Below are 9,476 nucleotides of genomic sequence, written 5' to 3'. Positions count from 1 at the left end.
GCTAATGGAAAACATGGTCCTGCCGACAGCTAACCTGAGGCAGGAGAGCAGACGTTTTGGTAGCAGAAAGCAAGTGATGAGGCCAGCTGGGTAGAAGGCCAGCTCTGCCTGCCAAACCAGCGTGGGCTGCCACCTGAGCCCGGTATGGACTGCAGGACTATCGGTGTGTGTGACTGTATGAGCATAGTGAATTGGCTCAGACTGGCATACTGGTGATGGAAAAACATATTAGTGGCACAGTAGGAAGGAATTTCACTTGTGAGACAGTCTGGAGGCCAGGTAGATGGCGTTGGTACTGATTTCACATAAGGACCTGGTTGCCCTGGGAGATTCATGGCCATGAACACAGTGCCAAGGCTCTGTAATATGCAGGGAGTTAGACATCCAGGATTTAATGGACTTCTTTCTGGAACTTTAATTCTTCAAACACCTCTTTTTCCCAATGCTAGGGTAAGGACGAGTGGTTCTTGCCAAGACCGTCTTCCCACAAGCCTGTAATTAGGCTACTTATGACTCTGTCAAATTCTCATTCCTCATCTGACCCAGGGATTTATGCATGCCCAGGCTTCCCAGACCCTCCATAATCAGGCTTTTATTAAAAAAACCCTGTACACTTGTGTCAAAACAAAGCTGTAGGGATAAGGGATTACATTTTTATGGAACCAGAGACAGAAGGCATGTCTGAAGCCTGATTTTGGGCTACATTTGCCCTGTTTCTCAGCAGGGTAACTGCAGTGCTGCATACTGATCTGGCTACAGAGCTGCTGCTATCTTAGCTAGCTTGCAAATGAGCTTCTTGTGCAGGCTGCAGGTACACTTGGGCACTCTGCTGATGTAACTTGGAAGAAGAAGTGGAGATTACAGAGTGCTGGCTAGGATAGCTTTCCTTTTGCAAAATATGAAAGGGTCAGTTTCAAGCCTTTGCATTAATATTATTTTTTCCAAGAGAAGACCTTTAGAAAGAAAAAGTGAAATATACTAACTGAAAAATATGCAGCAGCTCTCCACAGAAGCTAAGAAATGTAAGTACCAGCACATACACGTTTAGAGGCCTCTGGAGCATTTAAGTATTGAACTTAGTACCTACAGCTAAAGTTACCTGATGAGCTGTGCATATTTGGACTTAGAAGGCAGGGCAGAACTTGCAAGACAGTGAAAAGACTGGAGAATAGGAAAGATGAAGGAGCAAATTCAGAGGCAGAAAGGGCAGAAACACAATTCATCATCAGGGTTAAGAATGCTGTCAAAAATTCTTATTCTTGCAACAGCTTTTCCTTTGTAAAACTTCACAATGAATAGTATGGTAAACTTGGCACCTTGAGATAAGTGTTAGGTAAATGCTACTTGTGCCAAAGTGGGAGAAGCAATCTTAGAGTAACTGAACAGACTGCACAGGGCAGCCTGGCACCCTCGTGGCCTTTTGTAACTCAGAGGGAACACAGCTTAAAGACTTTGCTTCAGCAAAGTATGTGAGAATAAATATAGTCCCAGTCTTGCTTAGCAGAACACTTTGTATATTCAGCTTTAACCGTGTGCTTGTGCCCTCTTAAAGTCAAGCTTAACAATCTCCCCTAAACTTTTATCACACAAAGCCTGTTTTCCTTAACTTCGCTTTTTACCATATGTAGTACCACTTCTTTCCAGTGGAGGGAAAATGTGTACGTCTATCCTGTGCGTTTTCCCCTTTCCCCATATGCCTTTCAGCACAGCAGACCAAGGCAACTTACTGACAGAAAACAAAGCATCAAGATATCACGTTAACATTATGTAATTTATTTTGTAATAACGGATACTAATTTGGAGAAAGTTAAATTGTATGAGGGAAACAATATTCGCCTGGGAAGCCAGTACTTGTAAGGTTAAGGGGTGAGTGGGCACAGAACTGGGTACAGTCTCTGTATCCCAGTTTTTCCCTCTTGTTTTTACCTCTATCCCTATGGTTAATCACTAGTAATACTAACATAACTTGAGTAGACTTTGCCGAGTGAGGTAGAAAGTAAGACACCTGCATGCAGGAGCGCATGTCCAGTAAAAACCGGAGTCAGTAATATTGTTGCCCTCCTCTTTTGCTGGTATTTTGGTTTGGGGTTTTTTTGGGGTGGTGTGGGGCGGTGGTGGTGTCTGATAAAGCATGCATCCTGATGTTGACTCTGTAAAACGCTCCTCCTATAGACACACTTCACACTTCAACAATTGGCTGTACTGAAACATCTAGTTCAGAAGTCCTGGACTACAGTTGCCTCCAGGGGTCTTCAGAATTAATTTATGTGTGTTTGGGATGTTTGAGGAAATCTCTCTGCTTGCGAAAAGAAGATTTCAGAGCTGGCTGTTGTCAGCTCTGAGGGGCGTCACTAGGCCTGGGCTCTCCCTTGCAGAAGGAGGGACAGGGTCGCTCCTTGGCACTGGGGCATGCACCCCAATGACTTGCACTGTCTGAGCAAGTCCACGGGCCTCAGCTTCACGCCGAGATAAGGAACAGCCGCTCGCTCTCCGCTGTGCCGGAGCTGCTCCGGCATAGGTGCGAACGATTCATTGCTTTCCTCGTGTGCAGCAACAGACCCTGGCGAGGGGGCTGCTCACACAGGCCACAGCACGGATCGCCTACCAGAAACTCCTCCTGCCCCGCAAGCGGCAACAGCCGCGTCGGGAAAACGCACCTTCCCGCTGAGGTTCCCCTCGCCGAGCTCCCACCCGGGGGGCGGCGGTGGGCAGAGCAGCCACCGCAGCCGGAGCGCGCTGCAGGGCGGGCCCAAAGGCGCCGGCCCGGCTCCCCCAGGACTCGAGCGGCCTTCACCCCCTGCCCCGCGAAGCTGCTCCCCTCCCGCCGCACGGCCGGCCGCGCCAGGCCCCCGCTCCGGCCCGGCTCCGCTCGGACCGCCCCGGGGCCGGGCCACGCCGGGCGGGCGGAGCCGGGCCCCGGCGGGGGCCGTCCGCCAGCGCCGGGGCGGAGCCGCCGCCCGCTATATAAGGGGCGAGCCGGGGCGCTGCTCGGCGTCGCGGCGGGGCGGGCACGGCGGGCGGAGCGGGGCAGAGCGGAGCGGAGCCGGGCGGGCGGGCAGGACGGAGCCGGGAGAGCGCGGAGATGGAGCTGCTGCGGACCATCGCCTACCCGCCGGGCGGCGGCGGCGGCGGCGGCGGAGCCAAGTGCTGCGAGGGGGCGCTGGGCAGAGCGGCCGGCGGCGAGTCGCGGAGGAAGAAGGCGGAGGAGCAGCCGCACCAGCACCACAACGCCCACCACGCCGCCGAGGTCTCCCGGATTATAACCGACCCCACGACGGGGAAGCGCTACTGCCGCGGCAAGGTGCTCGGAAAGGTAATGGCCGCGGCGGCGACCGGTGGGGTGCCCCGGCCCGGCCGCCCCTCCTCGGCGGAGCGCGGTGCGGAGCGCCGGTCCGGGCGGTGCGTGGGGCGGGCGCTGCCGCTGCCTCCTCTGCGGGGCCGCTTCTCTCCGGGGGATGCTGGAGTGCGCCGCGCTGCCGCCCACCCCCCGCCGCCCCCCGACCAGCCCCGCGTGGGATTCGCCCCTGCGTTGCCCCGGTCCAGACGCAGTGGGTCCGAGCACCCGTCCTCTCCGCGGTTCATCTCTGCTCCGGAGTACAGGCGGAATCGTGCCTTCAGCTCGGGCGAGCCTACAAAAATGACTTTGGTGTTGCGTGCGGGGCGTGGGGGAACCGCAGCGCGAACCTCCAGATACGCCACGAGCCCAAGACCTGTCTTTTACCAAATTGTCCTGTGCGAAGGAAGTTGCGCGCCTTGACTAATACGTGAGCTGGTCAATGACTAAGTGCGGGACTTCTTTCGTACCTGCCATAATTGCCTTTTTCTCGTGTGTCTCTCTAGGGTGGATTCGCCAAGTGTTATGAGATGACGGATTTGACAACAAATAAAGTTTATGCTGCAAAAATCATTCCTCACAGCAGAGTAGCAAAACCTCATCAAAGGGAAAAGGTGTGTGTACATGAACGGTTTTATTCTTTTTTTATCCTCAAACTCTCTTTGTGTGCTGGATTGCCCAGCCCTTTTCCTGAAATGCTTCTGATAGAGCTGTCTGTTCAACCTTGTGGATGCAAGGCTAACTACACTGCTCCCCCCCCCCCCCTTGTCTCTTCAGATTGATAAGGAGATTGAGCTGCACAGAATGCTTAATCATAGACATGTTGTGCAGTTTTACCACTACTTTGAAGACAGAGAGAATATTTACATTCTTCTGGAGTACTGCAGTAGAAGGGTGAGCATCAGCTGGGAGAAATCCAGTATTTACTTACTTCAGTCTGCAACTAATTTAAATGTGCGATGTGTAAAAGGTATTTTTTGTGGCTTCTTTAGTTGTCGTTTCTCCATCCATTGATTTACTTTTGCTTGAGGTGAATCTTATGCGTGAATGTTCAGTGACGTTTCTGCCTTTGTTTTTCATCTGCAGTCAATGGCTCACATCTTAAAAGCGCGGAAGGTATTGACAGAACCAGAAGTACGATACTACCTCAGGCAAATTGTGTCAGGGCTAAAGTATCTTCATGAACAGGAAATCTTGCACAGGGATCTTAAACTAGGTAAGTTCTGCACCTTGCCAACTTCAAACTGTGCTCCTCCAACCCTGTCTGCATTGTATCACTTTACACTTGTATGGTGATATCTTAATTAACAGAATCAGCTCAGTCTGTCTTTACAGTGGAAACTTGGAGTGCTTAAGGGATGACATTAAGCATTTCTAATTAAAAAAAAAAAAAAAATCTTGGCTAGCTTCTGGCTTTGAACAGGGTATGACTCAGCACCTGTGGCAAATGCATTCCTACCTTGCAAGAAAAGGACTAACTGGAATTTCTCTGTCTGCTAGGTAACTTCTTCATTAATGAGAACATGGAACTAAAACTGGGTGACTTTGGCTTGGCAGCTAGGCTGGAACCACTGGAGCACAGGAGGAGGTAGGAGCATCAAAAAATGTAAAGTCTAGTAGTAAATGAAACCAGATTCATTTAGAAATGAGAAATCCTGTTCCACAGCAAAAGCTAATTGCTTCTGGGATCAAGATTTCCCCTTCTAGAAAACAGGCTGCCATGCTGTGACTTCCGCTTTCTTCTGAGCATACGAATAATAGCAAATGCCAGAGGCAGGGTACCTGACTGATGAATAGTGCAGATACGAGTCTGCTGTTCTTGTGTCATGAAGACACCATGAAACATGTCTACACTATTAACGTTCACAGAGCTTCTCTTCAGGAGTCTCTAAGTTCTTGTCCAAACTTGAGAGGAAAACCTGCCCTATGGAAAATAGCTTCTCTCCTCTTTCTATTTGAAATACTAACCAGCTCTGTGGCCTCTTTGATTTGCAGAACAATATGTGGCACACCAAATTACCTCTCTCCAGAAGTCCTCAACAAACAAGGGCATGGCTGTGAATCTGACATCTGGGCCTTAGGCTGTGTAATGTAAGTACTTCACTGCCTTTGAAATGAAATATTTCTATCACTGGCTTAGGCTTTTAAGAGTTCAAAGGGGATGCAGTACTGCATCAGTTTGCAGCCCTTTATACATATGTAGCCCAAGTGCAAAGATTCTCCTTTGTCTTAAGAGGCAGACAAAACCTTTTCAGTAGTTGCAGATAAATATTGTGGGTAAGTAAAAGAAATAAGATTGGTTTCCTTTGCTTTTAAACAGGTATACAATGCTGTTGGGAAGACCCCCATTTGAGACCACAAATCTTAAAGAAACATACAGATGTATAAGGGAAGCAAGATACAGCCTGCCTTCATCTCTCTTGGCACCTGCAAAACACTTAATAGCTAGCATGTTGTCAAAAAATCCTGAAGATCGGCCCAGTTTAGATGATATTATTCGACATGATTTTTTCTTACAGGTTTGTACTGTCTAGTGTTCTGGCTAAAAAAATATCCACCCAAAAAATGCACTCTGTGGTCTAAAGATTATTTTTTGCATCTCATTTCCACAGGGCTTTACACCTGATAGACTTTCTGCTAGCTGTTGTCACACTGTTCCTGATTTCCATTTGTCAAGTCCTGCTAAAAATTTCTTCAAAAAAGCAGCCGCTGCTCTCTTTGGCGGTAAAAAGGATAAAGCCAGATACTTCGACACACATAGTAAGTGGGTTGTAGCTATGCTTGAAACTTATCTCTATGCCATCAATGTCATGCTAGTAATGTACAGCAACGAGATAGCAATGGAGCACTTATATTTATGTCTCAGAGCTTCCCTGGGTTAGTTTTGACCTCTTTATCAGTAAGTATAGATGCCAGCCTGCAACCTGTGCCAACTTACATAAGTAAATGCCTCTTATGGCATACTGACAATCTATATTGGCTGTCTGTTAGTCTGTAATGTCTGCTAAAGTTTAGTCTCTTAGGGGGTCTGCGTATAATGGCACCACTGTTCTGGGAGACTGGCAGGTTTAGAAGAAGCTACTGGAGGGAGACAATGTGCTTTCTGCAGCTAACTTGTTAGGCTTCCTGTAACAGAACAGCACTTCCAGATTCAGTGTTAAGTATTTTTTCCTGTATTACAGACAGACTAGCTAAAGAGGATGAAGAAATTTACAAGCTCAGGCATGATATGAAGAAGACATCGATAACCCAGCAGCCCCACGAGCACAAAACAGATGAGGTAAATGCAAGCGCAGTTCAATTCAAATCCAATAACAGTTGGGTGGAGTAACTATAATTAAATTATATTTGACTTGGATATCAGAGCTGGGGCTGTACACAGCATAATCAAGCTTAAATGATTAGCAGAGTTGCTTTAAGAGGGCTTAACCAAGCTTCGTCAAGGTATGGTAGCCTTTGTAGGGAGACTATCAATTTTGGCTTTTCAGTAATTATAGTATCTGCCTAGACTCCATTGTTGTCTGTGTGGTAACTTGTCTGCCAGGTGCTCTTTCCCAACATTCCAAATACAGGGCTTCAGTTCATGAGTAACTAGGACTTCTTAAAGAATAAATTGCTGAGATCCAACTCTTACCATTTGGTGTTCAGACCTGCACACAGCTGTTCTCTTGACAGAGCAAGAGAGCAGAGGACTGATTAATAGCATGTAAGATGCAAATTGAAGATCTAAAGAATGGAAAGACCTGGCGTGCTTCTTTAAGCTCAGTCGAACAGCAGCTCTTTATACTTGCTGGAAACATTAATACCAGTTTCCCTGGAATTTATCATTTGTTGAGAAACAGGAGAGCCATGCAAAACTTGTGTATAAGCCTTGGCTTGTGTTTTGTTTGATGTTTATATGTTTGACATCTCTTCTAGGAGATCCAGACGCTTATCACAACAGTGGCAAAGCCAGGAGCATTGCCAGAAACTAAGCAGACTGGAGACTCTATTCGAATGATAGTCAGAGGAACTTTGGGAAGCTGCAGCAGTAGCAGTGAATGTAAGTACGGTGGAATGTAATCTCTAATTCTAAATTCCACCTTTACTTTCTTCATCTCTCAAGACTTGGAAGCTTGAAACAAAGAGCTGCATTCCTCCCCACCCCTTATTTTTGATGCTCTAAATTTTGCAGGCAATATTTTGGAAGAATTAAAACTGGAAAGCCATAAAGGCTAAACTTCTTAAAGTTACAGGCTAGATAACTGAAAAGTTTACAGTGAAAGCCTGCTCTCTATGTGTGCTCTTGTCAGTCTAATAATCCTTCTCTTTCAGGCCTGGAAGACAGTACCATGGGAAGCGTTGCCGATACAGTCGCAAGGGTATTGCGAGCATGTCTGCAGAACATGCCAGAAGGAGACAGCATTCCCAAAGAACAGCTGACAGCATCCTTCCAGTGGGTTACAAAATGGGTGGACTACTCTAACAAGTATGGCTTTGGGTACCAGCTGTCAGATCACACTGTTGGTGTCCTTTTCAACAATGGGGCACATATGAGCCTTCTGCCAGACAAAAAGTAAGAATGATTGCAGAACTGACAAGTCACTAAGGCGGTTTAAACATGAAATGCTTTTATCTCATCTCTAACCTCCTTACTTTCTTTCTCCTCTTACAGGACAGTTCACTACTATGCTGAGCTAGGCCAGTGCTCTGTCTTCTCAGCCGCAGAGGCTCCTGAACAGTTCATTAGCCAAGTAACTGTACTGAAGTACTTCTCTCACTACATGGAAGAGAACCTCATGGATGTAAGTTCAGTACCTTCTGGATCTTGAGCTGTAAAAATACACTAAATGTGAACTGAGTGCTTAACATAGTGCCTGTTCCCTTTCCTAGGGAGGAGATTTGCCCAGCCTAACAGATGTACGCAGGCCCAGGCTTTACCTCTTACAGTGGCTTAAATCTGATAAAGCATTAATGATGCTCTTCAATGATGGCACGTTTCAAGTAAGTTTGGTAGCATCACTGGAGAAAATATTTCTAAAATACTTTACTGCAATAAAACTAGATAAGTGCCAGAAACTGAGAGGAGAAAGTATACAAACAAGAACTCACTTCTCTTTTACAGGTGAACTTCTATCATGATCACACAAAAATCATCATTTGCAATCAGAGTGAGGAGTATCTCCTTACCTACATCAATGAAGACAGGATATCTACAACGTTTCGTCTGACAACTCTTCTGGTTTCTGGATGCTCGTTGGAACTAAAACACAGAATGGAATATGCTCTGAACATGCTGCTGCAGCGATGTAACTGAAGGGAATGACTGTTAAACCAAACAGACCCTCTTGTTCACTGTGAAATCTACAGTGGAGATGGTGGATAAACTAGTATGTTAATGATGGATGTGTGGTGGTACGAAAACTTGACTGTCCTAGTGTGCTGGGCACACATGTATTAGACGCCTAAACCTACTGTTGGACTAAAATGGTGTGACAAGGAGTTCTTCGGACCATAGTTTTTCTTGCTTCATGTGTGTGTGTTAAAGATATTTTAAACTTGAACTCTGAGCAGAGTGTGACTACTTGGTCTGTAAGAGAGCATTTCTGATGGAGTTAAACTGTGAATATGCATCTGGAAAGGGAGGGAATGGAGAGCTCCATTGTTGTGGAATAGCTGTAATGAGCAGCTGCTGGCTGCTTAACTGTGAACTATGGCCATACTCCCCCCCCCCCCCCCCTTATTTTTCAAAAATACCCACACTTGTGGCTGGCAAAGTGCATTCCTTGTTAATAACTTTTTTTATTTATTACAGCCTAAAGTGAAGTATTTATTACACAACTCTTTTTTGGACTTTGGCATTTTAAATATAAATCTGTTGGCAATAAAGTGAATGGAAATCTGAAGCATCATTCTCTGCTCTTTTTACAACGCAACTTCACATGCTTTGCTTTACATTACCAGAAATCTTGCAGGTCTGCTTTCCTTGTGCCATTTTTAAAAAGTCTGCTACAGGACAGGATATGAATGACAGGCTCTAACACTGAGCAGTTTGTGTCTATGTGCACTTGTCATCCATCATAAGCACCAATATGCTGCTGCTAATTATAGCAGCAACCCTAAAGCAACTGCTGATGGAGCTTGCAGTGTAATGATGTAGGCC

General features: G+C 46.5%; 1 protein-coding gene across 1 annotated transcript; it reads left to right on the top strand.

The window, feature by feature from the left end:
• Positions 1-3,015: 3,015 nt before the first annotated feature.
• Positions 3,016-9,219, top strand: PLK2 (polo like kinase 2). Its single transcript, XM_069777584.1, has 14 exons — positions 3,016-3,313; positions 3,841-3,948; positions 4,112-4,228; positions 4,421-4,550; positions 4,835-4,922; positions 5,330-5,425; positions 5,655-5,853; positions 5,947-6,094; positions 6,517-6,614; positions 7,253-7,376; positions 7,649-7,889; positions 7,989-8,118; positions 8,207-8,317; positions 8,439-9,219. The coding sequence occupies exons 1-14, from the start codon at positions 3,083-3,085 to the stop codon at positions 8,628-8,630; spliced, it is 2,013 nt and encodes a 670-aa protein (XP_069633685.1). The 5' UTR covers positions 3,016-3,082; the 3' UTR covers positions 8,631-9,219.
• The last annotated feature ends 257 nt before the right edge of the window (positions 9,220-9,476 follow it).

This window comes from Haliaeetus albicilla, chromosome Z, assembly GCF_947461875.1.
Source record: "Haliaeetus albicilla chromosome Z, bHalAlb1.1, whole genome shotgun sequence".
NCBI lineage: Eukaryota > Metazoa > Chordata > Aves > Accipitriformes > Accipitridae > Haliaeetus > Haliaeetus albicilla.
The sequence above is the reverse complement of the archived record's forward strand: the minus strand, read 5'-3'. Positions and strand labels throughout refer to the sequence as shown.

Bases quoted from the DNA above. Each gene is read 5' to 3' on its own strand.
- PLK2 (XM_069777584.1), top strand. From the start codon at position 3,083: ATGGAGCTGCTGCGGACCATCGCCTACCCGCCGGGCGGCGGCGGCGGC. The intron at 4,923-5,329 runs GTAGGAGCATCA...TTTGATTTGCAG, and splicing joins CCACTGGAGCACAGGAGGAG to AACAATATGTGGCACACCAA. The intron at 7,890-7,988 runs GTAAGAATGATT...CTCCTCTTACAG, and splicing joins AGCCTTCTGCCAGACAAAAA to GACAGTTCACTACTATGCTG.